Raw genomic sequence first — 13,492 nt, 5'->3', positions numbered from 1 at the left:
ACGCGTCTCAGGGTGTAAAAATGAAATTATTTGTTAAAGAGATTTAACTCATTCACTGTCATTGACAAATTTGTCTTTTCACAGTCCAGCTATTCAATCCCAGGAATTAATTTTTTTTCTCCAAACGTTAGGGTAAAAGAGGGTTTGAAAATGTCTGGCAGTGTATGAGTTAAATTGTAATACTGTAGACATTTTGTTCAACATGATTAGGTTGATATATCTTGAGTCTTGACGGGTGGTTCAAAATTGTTTTTCATATCATATTCTATATTATTTTGTCATAAATGTATTTGACAAAATCTACTGCAAATTTTAAAACATTTTATCTTAAAGTTTTGGATAAAGCATGTCAGTGACAAATCTTTGTCAAAAGAAGTAAACACAGTGCTCGAATAGTCTTTTGTAAATGTTATTTTTTTTTAAATTCTGAAATATATTGCCTAGCACCGTCTCCTTCCTTCAGTATTAATAATCTTCAAGTGGAGGGAGACTAGCAACAATTTCACTACTCACTGCTACATTGATTTTACTGCCAAATTTCTTGGATCGGTTTTGAATAAAGACATTTTTTGTTTACCAGATGAGCAGTTGAAATAAGACATTTTTTATTGACAAAAATTAGTCAGCAGTGGAAAATGGTAAATAATTGAAATGTAAAAAAAACACGAGTCATGAACTATAAAGACAATTCAACAATGTATGTACACATTTACATTTAAAATTCAGTCATCTTTACTAGTCTTCATCCTCTTCCTCAGCTGGCAGCGGCCGCGACCTGCATGCACATACAAAAAAAAAACATTATCACCAGCAAAACTTCACCTGATAAACTCAGAACTCTGAAGATGACTATATCTCTTTACATCATTAAAGTTTCATCATTATTCATGAAAGAGATCTGACAGCCCAAAAGTGTGAGTGACCACAGAGCCACCGACAACAAATTCACTGCAGAAGATGTAGTAGTGGGGCAGAACCTCAACCAGAAAACTGAACCTCATGCCAACGTACTTCTTGCTGGTCTTGGACACGCCGCTGCCTCCAGCTTCTTCTTCGTCGTCGTCGTCCTCCACCACATGGGGCTCCTGGTTCTCCTTCTCCGGCTTTGTTCCGGGACCGCCGAAGAAGTCCCCGATGCCCTTCTGCCAGGTGGGGGTGGGCCTAACGCACACGGGGTTCCCTCCGGCATACTTGTTTTTTGCTGTTGAATTGTAAAAACAACAAGCTCAGTATCTGCCTTGCACACGTGAAATAAGAGTGTGTGTCTGACCAGGAGTGGAAGCCTGACTGGAGGAGGAAGAGGAGGCGGAGTTGGCCGCACTGGAGCCCAGAGACTTCCTAGGTGCGGTAGCTGCGACAGCTGCAAGCAAAATGATCACAGTCAATGTCAACACACAAAATGGACATCACTTCATCACACACTGTGGTCTCCTTCGTTATCATTTGAAGTGGCGTTCCAAATGCCAAGTTGTCCTCGAGATGTCAAATCACTTCGACAGAGTCGAGCTGTAGTCCGTACTTGTTTGATAGTTTGATAAAGAGCAAGAGGAACATGAATCATGCCGAAAACCAAACAACTTTAGTCCGTCTCGATGTGAGGCGCCGGAAATTGGCGCCAGGTCCAAAATTAGGCCAAACTCTTGATTGAGACAATAACATGGTCATGAGAGTATATCAAATGTGCTTAAATGTACCAGAAAAAAAACATTCTCCCCTCCGCCCCAAACATATTTATTGTCCCCAAATGAGTTGAAAGCGACGGTTTGGCGGGAGGCTGACTTGTTGGATCTTGAAGTGACTTGAAGACAAGTTGAAACATCGTCCGAATGCATTTTTAGCATCAACACTTGATGCAATGGGAAGACTAGCTCAAGTAACATTGAGTTCGTTACGAGTCAAATGTGAAGCAGCAGCCAACTAACTGAGACTTCATATATGACGACGACGACGACGTACCTTTCCTGTAAGATCCGGGGACATTGTCCGCTTTGGTCCGCACCATCTTGTCTACAGTCAGAGTTGATGAGCAGAAAAAAACGTTGCAACAGAAAGACTGAAAAAGTGCACAAGATGTCGACTGACAACTCGCTTGTCTTCCCGCCTATCTTGAGTAACAAAATCGAGTGGGGCGGGAGAGTTCTTCTTCGTTGATGTCATGGCAACTTGCCTCGACAATGCCCCCGAACGATCAAATGGTGTTACTGCTGAGGAAGGTTCTATATTCAGCGGTGATGTTTTCGAATTAGTTTCCTGAATTACTCAGAGCCCCAAAATAAATATATGACCTATTTTTCCGACAAAAATGGAATCGGTGAGATTTGTAAGGTCTTTGAAAGGTCATGACTCGGTGTTGTGTTTAGGTGACGTTATGTTTGTCCCTCGGCGCCCTCCGTAGTGGCGGCAGCTTCTTGGTCTTCAAGCGTTTCATATCAAGTTTGGCCAAATAGGGCAAAAAAGAAGCAAAGGTTCGTTTAACGTTTTTGGGCTCTTTGCGGGACCATTCGAGGCTTTCCCCCGACTTGGTGTCACTTGGGTGTCGTTGAAGACGCTGGCGTGAGCCGTGGACAACTTGAAAGGTCGCTTGTTGACTGTCTCCAAAGTTAGCCGCTCGCCTGTTAGCTTAGCCGCCACTTTTGAACATTTGAGGTCGTCCTAAACTAGGCATCGTTTCATGGTTTCTCCCTCTACCAGTTTAGGTCTTATCATATTTCCAAAGCCAGATAAGTCCTACAAGTTCCTACAACAAAGAGAGAACTTTTCATAAAACAAGCAGTCAAACTTTTCTCGCAGGCTCGTCCGAACTGAAATGACAATATTTGAGTTGGGATGACAAAAATACCAACCTCAGATTAGGCCCCGCCCAACATTTCACTAGGCCCACTGAAGCTAATTGAGCACTAAACGGGTAAAGTGGGACAATGTCACGGCCCCTGATGTTCAACATGACTGACTGGGGTCTTACTAATAAAAGCACTGTAATGAAAGGCTATTTGTGGTTGTTGTGTGCGCAGGCGTGGCAGCCATGGACGACGTCACCTGTCTGATGTCCACAGGAGACACGGTGAAGATCTGGGACGCGGATTCCATGACGCTGCTGGAGCAGTTCAACCCGCACATCAGCAGTCACCCGGTGGCGCAGGCCTGCTGGACGGCAAACAGTATCCTCGGCTGCAATCGGTGGCCGCCTCCGGTCCCCAATCGGCGTCCGCAATCGCCATCCGCCTCCTGTCCGCCGGTGGCCAAAGTACTTGCGCTCCGCACTACAAGTACACGTACTCGTGTAAAAGTAGAAAGACTAATTCAACTTCTTAAGTCAAAAAAGGAAAGACTGTAAAGTACTTAAAGCGGAAGTCAACCCAAACATTTTTTTTTTTTTCAAGAATTTGTTCCCAGCAGGCCCACTAGTTGAAACACAGCATTCTGATTAATTTTGCGTTTGTGGAATATAAGTTAAGCAGCAAAATGCACTCGAGCCGTGATTGGTCATTGTGAGCAGTTGTGATGTCATTTTCAGTCGACAGAAGACAAAATGACCGCCCCCGGAGATGGCTAAAAACAAGTGAATTAATTCATATTCCACAAACGCAAAATTCATCAGAATGCTGCGTTTCAACTAGTGGGCCTGCTGGGAGCATATTCTCGAAAAAAATATGTTTGGGTTGACTTCCACTTTAAGTGTAACAATGAGTATTCGTCCAATACTCATTTTGCTAACTTGGCAAAGGGAAAGAGAGCTTGCATGTTGCTTGTACCCGTCGGTCTCCTTTTTTTGTTTTTTTTCTGGCGTTACAGTTCCCAAGAATTTCCACAAATTGATGACGAGCTCAACTGCAGTTGACTTTGTGTGCAATAACAGGACAGTTATTGGAAGTAATAAACACATTTGTATACAAAAAGTACGATATCTTTGTATCCCACAAACCTTTTGTGCGCGTTCATTTATGAGCACGGTATTCTGATGAAATAGTGGATTTCTTAAAAAGTGAATGCAAAAAGGCACTTTTCATCACAGTAACCTGTAGCTGATTGAACAACGCATACGTCTCCGGCGAAGATCAGTATAACTTCCGGATTGCACGTTAAATTCACATTTGCGTCACGAATTGCGCTCGTAAGAGAAAGCGTCGCCGCATTTGCTCCTTGACGCCGTCGGCAGATCAGCATGTGGTGAGCGCCAGCAGCAGCGGCGACAAAGTTGTCGTGTCCAGTCTGAAGTCTCCCGGCGTTCCTCTGCTGGAGCTCGGCCAAGGGGTGAGCGGACCCCGGCGACCCGTCGCCATCCTTTTGCCCGCCGCGCTCGCTGACCGCCACACCTTTGTCCCTTCCAGAAGGGACAAACGCGCCTCAGCCTCAACTCGTCATCGCAGTTCCTTGCCAGCGGAGGTCTGGACTGCTGCGTCCACATTTGGGACACATTTGGGAAGACAACCAAGCTGCTGCGCTCGCTCAAGGTGAGACACCGCCGCCGCCGCCGCCGTCCACTTGGTCTTGGTCATCTTCACGCCGTCGTCCGCCCAGGATCACACCGATGAGGTGACGTGCGTGTCCTTCAACGCCAACGACAGCCTGCTGGCGTCCGGATCCGCCGACGGCAACCTCGCCCTCTACAGTCTCACCACCAGAACGTCCAGCAAACCCTTCGGACACGGCAGCCAGCAGGTGGCGCACGCTTCTTCCTCTCCATCATCAGCATCATCGAAATGTTCTTCTCTTTTGCTCCGAATATTCTTTCCTTCTACCTGTTGTCTCCCCGTCTTCTTCTTTCTTCACCGTCGTCTTGTTTCGCATCAGCCGGTGCGCGACCTGGGCCTGTCGTGCCTGAGGCGCTCGCTGCTGGGCAGCGTGTCGGACGGCGGCTGGCTGACGCTGTGGGACGCCAACACGCAAAAGGAGCTCCACGCCTTCCGGACCGCCCACAAAGCGCCCGGCTCAGCTGTGGCCTTCTCGCCCGCCAGCGAATTGCTGGTGGTCAGCGTCGGCCTGGACAAGAAGATCGTCTGCTACGACACCGCCAGCAAGATGTGAGACTCGCCGCTAGCCTTGCGGTAGTGCTAGCATTACATCAGCATCAGCTTGAGCGTTAGTGCTAGCATTGCACTAGCATCAGCTCAGCAGCTCACTTCAGCACTCCCTGATCAGTCACATACAACACACAAGAACACCGACACACGGCAACCGACACGCACACAGTAATACGCTGATGCTACAAAAATACATTTCACACACACGTAAAGACAAAAACGAGACAACGCAAAAGTTAGCATTTAGCCGCATTGGACACGAGTGTGTGTGTGCGTGTGTGTTTTGTCAGCGTTGTGCGTTGTATCCGTGCGGAGAGCCCCCTGACGTCGGTGGCCTTCACTCCGGATGGCTCGGGCGTGGTGGTGGGCTCCACCCAGGGCGACATCCTGCGCTACGACCTGAGGGACAGCAGCGCCCCCACCAGGGTGACGCCGGCGCACGCCACCTCCGTCACCTGTCTGCGCTTCCAATGCGCCGCCGGCAGACACAAGGTGGCGACGGTCGCTCACTCACTCATTCACTCCCTCCCAACTCCCTAATCACTAAATCAATCATTTTTGTATCGTGGGCTACTTAGTTATCTTTAGGACTGAAACGATTAATCGAATATTTATAAATAATAGCACGGGATTTTTATATTGTCGACTCTTGAGCTAAATCAATCGATAGCTCCAGCAGCAGTGATGGTGATCACGGCTTTTGTCTTCCTGGACAGTTGGAGAAAATGTCTTCGTCCAGGGTGTCTGGCACTAAGAGCTCCGCCCCCAAACAGTGCAGTGGACATCTTAACCCCGCCCCCAGCTCCTCCCCTCACAAAAATGCAGGTACATTCTCATCACGTGACTCCTGGAGGCGGAGCTTTCCTTCCAGCTCGCGTTGTCTTCTGCAGGTGGCGTTGGAGCTCAGGCTGCCAATCAAGATGCGGGCGGACAGCAAGGGGCGGAGCATCTTCCCATCACGGAGAAGTTCAGCAATGTGGGACGAAACAGCCTGGATATGTTTTCGCCACTGCGACAAGGTAACAACGCGCAATCCGCCGTCCGTGAGGCCTAACGTGTGACATACGCAGACGTGTGCACAGACACGGGAGGACCGCTGGCGAGCGCCGACGAGACGTTCGGGGCGGCTCAAGGTGCGCGGCGGCTTCTTTGCGATCATCACGCGATGGCGCGGAAGCCAACAATGTTGTCATTTCCATAGCAACCCTGCCGAGCAAAGAGGCGGGGCTTCCTCAGCTGTGTGGCCGGGGCAGTCTGGACATGTTCTCGCCGCTCAGAGAAGGTCAGACGGCCGACGCCGCCGCCCCCAGGAAGCCGTCGACGGGACGACTCTTACGCCCGACCTCGGCCTACCAGACGCCCACCATCAAGGAGGAGTCGGCCCAAGCCGGTGACCCCGACAAGGTCGTGTCCTCGACTACACGGCTTTCCAAATCGTGTAACAGGAAGTTGTGAACGTGGAGTTGTTTGACAGGTAGAGATGATCGACTCCTCTCCCGGCCTCGAGGGGGAGGGTCAGACTCCGCCCAACTCATCCCATCCGACCAATCGCAGCCACGCAGCCCCGCCCTTCACTCCCGAGCTGAGCGCGAGGAAAGCCAATGGCGTTCAAGCTCAGCTCGACTACGACTCACCCATGCTCGCATCCGTCCCAGCGACCGCCGCAGGTACGGCGGGGCGGGGGATGGATGGAGTGGGCGGGGCTTGTTGTCGGTCACCCACTCTTATTCTTCTACGGTGCGCAGGCACGAAAGCGGCGGCTGCGACCGAGGCGGCCGGTGGCGTGGCGGCGCCCTTCAACAGCGTCGTGATGAACGCCATCACCAACATCATCCACCAATCGCTGGGCGAGCTCAGGTCAGCGAGACAACTTGGCTTCCTGTCTCCCTCTGCGTGCGGTCGCATGACTCACCGTGTCTGCGCGTGTGGCCGCCACGTGACTTTCTGTGCGTGTCCGCAGAGACGCGTGCCACCGGGACATCATCAACCTTCAGGTGGAGATGATTCGGCAGTTTTGCATCCAGCAGGTGAGCAAGCGCCGCCATCCCGCGACATCGGTCCCCACGGCGCTCGGGCCGAGTCACATGCGTGCGCGTGTCTTGCAGAACGAGTTCCAGGCGCTGATGTCGGCGCAGCACTCGGCCAACGAGGCCCTGCTGCAGGAGAACCAGCGGCTCAGGGAGGAAAACCTTCGCCTCAAGTCCAACTACTGAAAAAGCAATTAACCTTTACGCCCATTAAAAGTTGTCATGCGATCAGTGCGTTGAGTGACACTCGCACAAACGAGCAAAAGTTGCCGCTTGATTCCGAGATTAGCAACAACAACGACAAAAATGCAGAGGATGCAAACAGGCTTTCCGATAGAAATGAATCTGAAATCTTTGACGAGTAAACGGACCGAACTTGTGGGATACAAACAAATGGTACTTTTCGGATACAAATGTGTTTACTACTTTCAGTAACTTCAAAAGAGTCCTTTTATGACACGACTGGATTCCACACTTTTCCAAATCGAACACAATCCAAGCGAACACGTAAAACGGCCACGTGGGAGTTTCCCCGTTCGATCCGTTCTTGGGGCTTAGGATCCACCTCGCGTTACAACCAAGGAATTGCATGTCCAAAATAGAACCAAATTTCACAACAGTTGACCCCCGCGGCTGATAGGGGCCCGGCCAGCCCACGAATGTATACGTTTAAATTGATGCTCATTATAAATGGATCTCAAAAAGTATTTTCCAAGAAAAATGGGGGTTAGCTCCCTACATTTTTTTTGATATTGAAAAAAGTCAATCCGCGGGTGCCGAAGCGCAAGCAAGCGCGGATCCGCCGCAACACCGGCAGGAGTGCGTACACGGAATATTTCAACAAGACACCAATTTGCCCCGATGCGGTGGATTTTTTTTCCCCTTCAAATTAGGCCTCCAAGCGTGCGCTCGACGTTGAACGGGCCATGAAGATGAAGAAAGTACCTGTGGTCCAAATGTTACTCGCACGTTCCAGCGGTTTTCCTCCTTTCCGCCGACACCTTGCATGTCCTGCACTCCGCACATCCGAAACATGTCCGATCCAACCGAGACGATTTCCAAAGCGGAGCTGTCCACTCGATCTTCGACTTCTTCTGACAGAAATATAAAGTCGAGTTCCGATAAAAACGGATCTATTTCAGCCGTTGCGGCTTGAGGCGAACGTGTGTGCTCGTGCTGAGCGTATAGAAACTAACTTATGTCTTTCAAAAGGTCGCTAAAACGATTGTACCCTTCTCTAAATTAAACACAAAGACGGTCCAAAATTCGACGCACCTGAGTGAGTGCCACTCATCACTTGGAGATTCCTATTGATCAGGATCAACAACCTACAGCATACAAGTTGCAACTATTGCGACACATCAAACCCAAGGTATTACATATCCAAAATACAACAAAACGGAAATCTTTTAACGTATAAAAATATGGCTCCAACTGGATGTGAAATTACGGGACGAACGTCACGAGCGATAGGCTACATTTCCCTTCAAACTATGAATGGTCAATTTCAAGAATTCAAAATCATTTCAAGGCATTTCATGTATAAGTCTAATTCTTTTATTGCAAAAGAAATATGTGACGGCACCTGCCACAAACATGCTGCAGCCTCATTTTAAAAAGTTTGGGCTCACACTGGCAGGAATGCAAGGTGATAAAATGTCTTTTACTTTTTTACATGGCTAATGAAAAAAAGGATCACAGTAAAATGGTCGTGGCATTTGAAAAATATTGGAAAAGATTTTACGCTTGATAACAAATAAGTCAAATGTCCAAGTTGTGGACTTTGGTGGTTTGAAAGAAGGTGGGCTCTATTAAAGGTGAGTAAAAGTTGAGTTTTTATTCAAAAAGTTGAAAACATGCATTTAAGATACCAGAGGTCAAAGGTTGGCCAGGTCGACTCTGCATATGGGGCAGGTGGTGTTGTCCTGACAACGACAAGCAACAACAACATCACCAGTCACAATAATAATGACAAGAATCCATTTGAACAACCACTGGCCTTCAAATGAAATCTCATGATTTTTTTTCTCCTTTGCTTGTAGAAAACCTTGACAATGACATGATTCAAAGCACGTTTTTCTCCCCCTTTCTGGGATTGACATGATTTCTCCTGATATTAAACAAATGTTGAGCTGTTTTATTGTTCCCGTATCGTAGGAATAATGTTTTTTTCCTTTAAAGGAATAAAATGGGCGAACATCTCCCAAATACAGGAAGATTTGCAATACACGTCCGCCACTCTCTTTTGCCACGCGCGCTCGATTGCAAAAAGTATCGAGTGGACTCTCAAAAAAAATTGAAATCAGAGGTTCAATTCAATCAAACATTTGAGGAAAGAAAAGAGAGGCTGTCTGGCTCTCAGGATGCAATTCATTTTTGTGCTCTGAATATGGGCTTTTTTTAAAATAGTTAATTCATCTGTACGTTATTTTTATGTGCTAAAGACAAAAACTCTTTTGATTCAAAAAAGGACACTGAAGGAAATGCACAAACTAAATTTTAAGATTATTCCGGTTTGGTCTGTAAATCTGTCAGAACATCAAAATGTTGTTTTCCAAAGTCAAAGCAGATGTTGGCAAAGGTCTTCGTTTGAAAAGACAACAGGAAATGACAGAACTTGAAATCAATGATCCAAATAGTTGGCGATTGATTTGTTGTGGCTGTATTGCGCAATCAAGCTCCGTCCGTATCGGGACAAGGTGGAAGCGCCCGACAAGGTGATCACCAAAAAAGAAAAAAGAAATAGCTCACCTGCAACCAGCGGTCGATGCAGGCCACGTGGTAGTCATGGAAACACGGCAGCATCCTCAGCTGCTCGCCGTCGCCGTAGTCGCCGAAGCAGATCTGACACCTGGCGGGGCAAAAGCGCACGTTAGCACGGCGCAGAAGGCCAGACGGAGGCGAAGGTCGCGGCACTCACTGCGCGTTGCCGCCTCCCGGTTGGAAGCGCTTGACGGGGAAGCGCAGGACTTGGGCGCGCGTCAGCTTCTTGGACACGACGGCGCCTTGCCGCTCCTCCAGCGCCAGGAGCGCCTGCGGGCGTCACGCCGACTCAGCACAAACGGGTAATCTCCCACTCAAAACGCCGGCCGGCGTGCTCACCTCGTAGTTGTCCCCGGAGAAGTCGTCCGTGGTCCTCCTCCGTCGGCGTCCGCGCCGGCGACCCGTCCCTCGTGGCGACGAGGGGTCGGCGTGGGCGTGGTGGAGCGCGTGGTGCTGTGGAGACCGTGACAGGAGAGCTGATTTCACTTAACTGGCCAAAAATGTTTTCATTTGGAACAAATCATGTGTCTTTGTTCATCTCGCTATGCCAGCGCACATTTCAGAGACCAATGAAAGGAATCCTTGTACGAGTAAACCGAGTTGCAATTCAACTGTGATGTCACCACGGCGACATTAGTCATCTGACGTGTCAATCTTGTCGACCAATCAGCTGCGCCTCTGCGGCGATTATGTCATGGCAACGGTGCTCACCCTGTGATGATGATGGTGATGGTGATGGTGGTGTGACTCCGCCTCCTCTTGGTCAAAGTGAGCCTGTGCGCGCAAACAGGAAGTGGTTAGCAGGCCAGTGATGACATCACAGGGTCCCGTGAGAGAAGGTCAGGCCCACCTGCAGGCTTCGCGCAAACACTTCGTCTTCCTCCATCTGCGCCGCGCGAAGCCACAGCTCGCCGTCGTCATCGTCGTCGCTGATGACCACCGCTTCTGCATGCGCGCGCACACACACACACACACTTCCTGTAGCCACCTTCGTCATCGGTCAACTTTGACCTCCGTCTACTGGCTTGCATAAACACTGACATTTCATGCATTGCCAATATTGTCTTGTTTTGGGCGTCTATCCTCCATTATTCACTGAAAACTTCAACTTTGCTACTTTTGTTCTCAGAGTAGCTTGTGGCATGTTGGTGTCAAGGAAGAATGAGTTTTGGATTTACTGCAATGGGACAAATATTTGGGGAGAAATTCTATTAGCTGGTAAACATTTTTTTGTTGTCCCTTGAGGCAACTTCTCTCTCTTTTTTTTTTTTAACCTAATTTTTACTTTCTTATGAGGAACATATATTTTTAGCAAAACACCTTTCCTATTGCATACAAGTACATTTCAAGGTAACGTCTCTTGATCCCAAGAGTATGACCCAAATAATTATAAAAAATGCCAAAGCAAAACGTTCGCCTGGATGCTTGGCAGGCATCCTCTTTTGATTGCAGACTTGCATCCTCTCCTTTGAAAGGTACACACACCCAACGTTACAGAAACTTCGAGTAGAATAATCGACTCTAAAATAGGAGCTTCGTTGAGACCAAAGAAGTGTTTTCCTGCCATCTTGTGGCCTCTATCGAAATTACATCAGTCGACACTCGGCAGATAGTCACTCTTCACGTACAGTGGATAGATGGACGGACAGATGGACACTTGATTGATTCCATGAGAGTTCGGAACTGTTGTAGGTAAACAGGCACAAAAAATTACGATAAAATAATCAACAAATTAATTATTTTTCAACTTAAGGTCTAGCTCCAGTCCTAATGGATACTTTTGGGGAGGTCAGAAGAACACATGCAAAGAAAGGTTCAAGCAATGAACGGTCGCCATGGTGACGGCACGCTTTTACCTGTTGAGGCATCGTCCTGCTCGCCGCTCAGCCACCTCCTCTCCTCCGCCGTCAGGAAGGACAACGAGTCAGATGGCGTATCGACTGCCGGCCCCCCCGCTGCCTCTGAGGCCGGCGTCAAACGGGAGGATGAGGATGAGGATGACGATGACGACGATGAAGACGAGGAGGAGGAGGAAGACGAGGAGGCCCCCAGCCAGCCGTCGTCGGGAAACAGCCTAGCGGCGGAGACGGCCGCCAGGCTGCGTCCCTCCAATGCCGTCGCCAGCTTCCTGCGTTTAGGTGGCCCGGACGCAGCGGCGGCGGCGTGGGACCGCTTCGCCCGAGCTGTGGAACGCCGCGTCATCATCTGTGGACCAGCACAGCAGACGTTAGGCAGCGAGGAGACCCCGTTGAGACCACCATGTTCATATCAATTTTGACTTGATGACTAGAATGAGCAAAAAGAACATTTGGGACTCACCGGGCTGGACGCATCCTCTGCGAGACGTGTCCATCGTCTTACCTTGGCATGCTGCAGGCTGACACAAAAAAACATTTGTGAAAAAAACAACAGAAACCACTCATGTAAGGCTCCTCCATTTTCCACAAATGAATAGTGTCACTGGTGTATTTTGCTTTTCGTGATTGTGAGTGTGAATGGTTGTCTGCGTGTGCAGTTTAGATAATGGGTGTTCATATACATGTTTACTGTCGTTATACTTGTGTTAGACTAGGGCACGTTCCCTCTCGTGTACAGAACTTCGCTCCACCGGGGCTGGGGGGTCTATAGCCCCGTCAGAAATCTGTGTAGCCCCAGTTAAAGCCCCTCCAGCATTTATTTCATGTTTCAAAATATATTTATAAATGATTTTCTCAGCCCCACGAAGTATTAGTCAAACCCCCTTTTACCCTCGAGAGAGAAAAAATCCTGTAGCCGGCCCTCGTCGAAAAGCGACTACCTGCGTCATGTGCGGTTCGGTTGGGTCACTCGCGGTCGCGCTGGGTGGTTCGCGGCGGTTCCTACCTGGGCGTCTCTGGGACGACGAGCGACATCTCGTTCACGAGGAAAGCTCGGTCCAGTTGGTCGTCTTCAGAATCACTCCAGTCGGCCGTCAAGGAAGACTCCATTCTCAACAGTCCCCATCAACTAAAACGCAGACAGCACCAACGCTCCGTGACATTGTTACGCGACACAAAAACATTTCTTTAAGTGTGACGACATTGTTATCCCACAAAAAGATCCATCCATTCAATAAACCCGGAAATACTAGCGACTAGCATCGTTAGCATCACGGGGAGGCAAAAGCAGTGAAGGGAAATATCCAAATCAACAACACTCAAATCCGAATAAATGTGATATTCCCAATTGTCTAAGATGACCAAAGTGGTGAATTTAGCAATTGAATTGTTCCTTGTTTGTGTTTACAGTGATAAGGGGAAAAAATCCAGTTTACCGAACAGGTCATGGGACGTCGTGGAATTATAGCTTCCGGTGCCCGCCAGACAACTACCAAAACGTTTAAAATGTTTTAAACATATTCTCCTCTGACACGTCCATTGTCCTTTCATAAAATAAACACAAACAAATCATTTACGATTAAAAATAAAACACTATATGGTGCGCAAATCAACACCTTGGTTTGAACATGTGCAACAGCTAAATGTGCTCGTCGTCACAAACGACACGAAGTGTTCCGTCTGTGTAAGCACCAACATCGACTCCTCGAAAGACGACTAGATGTTACATACGTATTTAGTTTTGTAAGTATGTATAATTTTATTTAAAAAATATACATTCATAGCCTGATGCTGTTCATTTAGCTCAAACTGAATACCTCGAGAA

General features: G+C 48.4%; 3 protein-coding genes across 9 annotated transcripts; 1 reads left to right on the top strand and 2 right to left on the bottom strand.

The window, feature by feature from the left end:
* Positions 1-583: 583 nt before the first annotated feature.
* On the bottom strand, positions 584-2,162 carry pclaf (PCNA clamp associated factor). The gene is made up of 4 exons (XM_086027699.1): positions 1,957-2,162; positions 1,271-1,360; positions 1,012-1,201; positions 584-775 (listed from the first exon to the last, which is right to left on the bottom strand). The coding sequence occupies exons 1-4, from the start codon at positions 2,000-2,002 to the stop codon at positions 736-738; spliced, it is 366 nt and encodes a 121-aa protein (XP_085883825.1). The 5' UTR covers positions 2,003-2,162; the 3' UTR covers positions 584-735.
* A 38-nt stretch (positions 2,163-2,200) lies between these two features.
* On the top strand, positions 2,201-7,276 carry nedd1 (NEDD1 gamma-tubulin ring complex targeting factor). 5 transcript variants are annotated; one of them, XM_086027689.1, is made up of 15 exons: positions 2,201-2,311; positions 3,012-3,158; positions 4,157-4,251; positions 4,329-4,451; positions 4,519-4,659; positions 4,792-5,021; positions 5,312-5,513; positions 5,738-5,846; positions 5,912-6,040; positions 6,104-6,154; positions 6,223-6,425; positions 6,496-6,688; positions 6,767-6,878; positions 6,982-7,048; positions 7,127-7,276. In XM_086027689.1, exons 1-15 carry the CDS (start codon positions 2,281-2,283, stop codon positions 7,232-7,234), a joined length of 1,941 nt encoding a protein of 646 aa, XP_085883815.1. In that variant the 5' UTR covers positions 2,201-2,280; the 3' UTR covers positions 7,235-7,276. The 5 variants fall into 5 exon arrangements, with proteins under 5 accessions (XP_085883815.1, XP_085883814.1, XP_085883818.1 ...); XM_086027688.1 differs by having other exon boundaries at positions 6,092-6,154; XM_086027690.1 differs by lacking the exon at positions 2,201-2,311 and adding an exon at positions 2,374-2,576 and having other exon boundaries at positions 6,092-6,154.
* Positions 2,961-13,375, bottom strand: LOC147149289 (uncharacterized). Of its 3 annotated transcripts, XM_086027695.1 has the most exons (11): positions 13,104-13,375; positions 12,674-12,796; positions 12,131-12,188; positions 11,668-12,016; positions 10,662-10,756; positions 10,523-10,585; positions 10,151-10,264; positions 9,969-10,081; positions 9,800-9,899; positions 7,994-8,142; positions 2,961-3,260 (listed from the first exon to the last, which is right to left on the bottom strand). In XM_086027695.1, the coding sequence occupies exons 2-10, from the start codon at positions 12,775-12,777 to the stop codon at positions 8,008-8,010; spliced, it is 1,131 nt and encodes a 376-aa protein (XP_085883821.1). In that variant the 5' UTR covers positions 12,778-12,796; positions 13,104-13,375; the 3' UTR covers positions 2,961-3,260; positions 7,994-8,007. The 3 variants fall into 3 exon arrangements, with proteins under 3 accessions (XP_085883821.1, XP_085883822.1, XP_085883823.1); XM_086027696.1 differs by lacking the exon at positions 13,104-13,375 and having other exon boundaries at positions 12,674-13,096; XM_086027697.1 differs by lacking the exons at positions 2,961-3,260; positions 7,994-8,142 and adding an exon at positions 8,592-8,973 and having other exon boundaries at positions 13,104-13,373.
* Between the last annotated feature and the right edge of the window lie 117 nt (positions 13,376-13,492).

This window comes from Filicampus tigris, chromosome 4 (genome assembly GCF_054856515.1).
Source record: "Filicampus tigris isolate MCC_2025a chromosome 4, RoL_Ftig_1.0, whole genome shotgun sequence".
NCBI lineage: Eukaryota > Metazoa > Chordata > Actinopteri > Syngnathiformes > Syngnathidae > Filicampus > Filicampus tigris.
The sequence above is the reverse complement of the archived record's forward strand: the minus strand, read 5'-3'. Positions and strand labels throughout refer to the sequence as shown.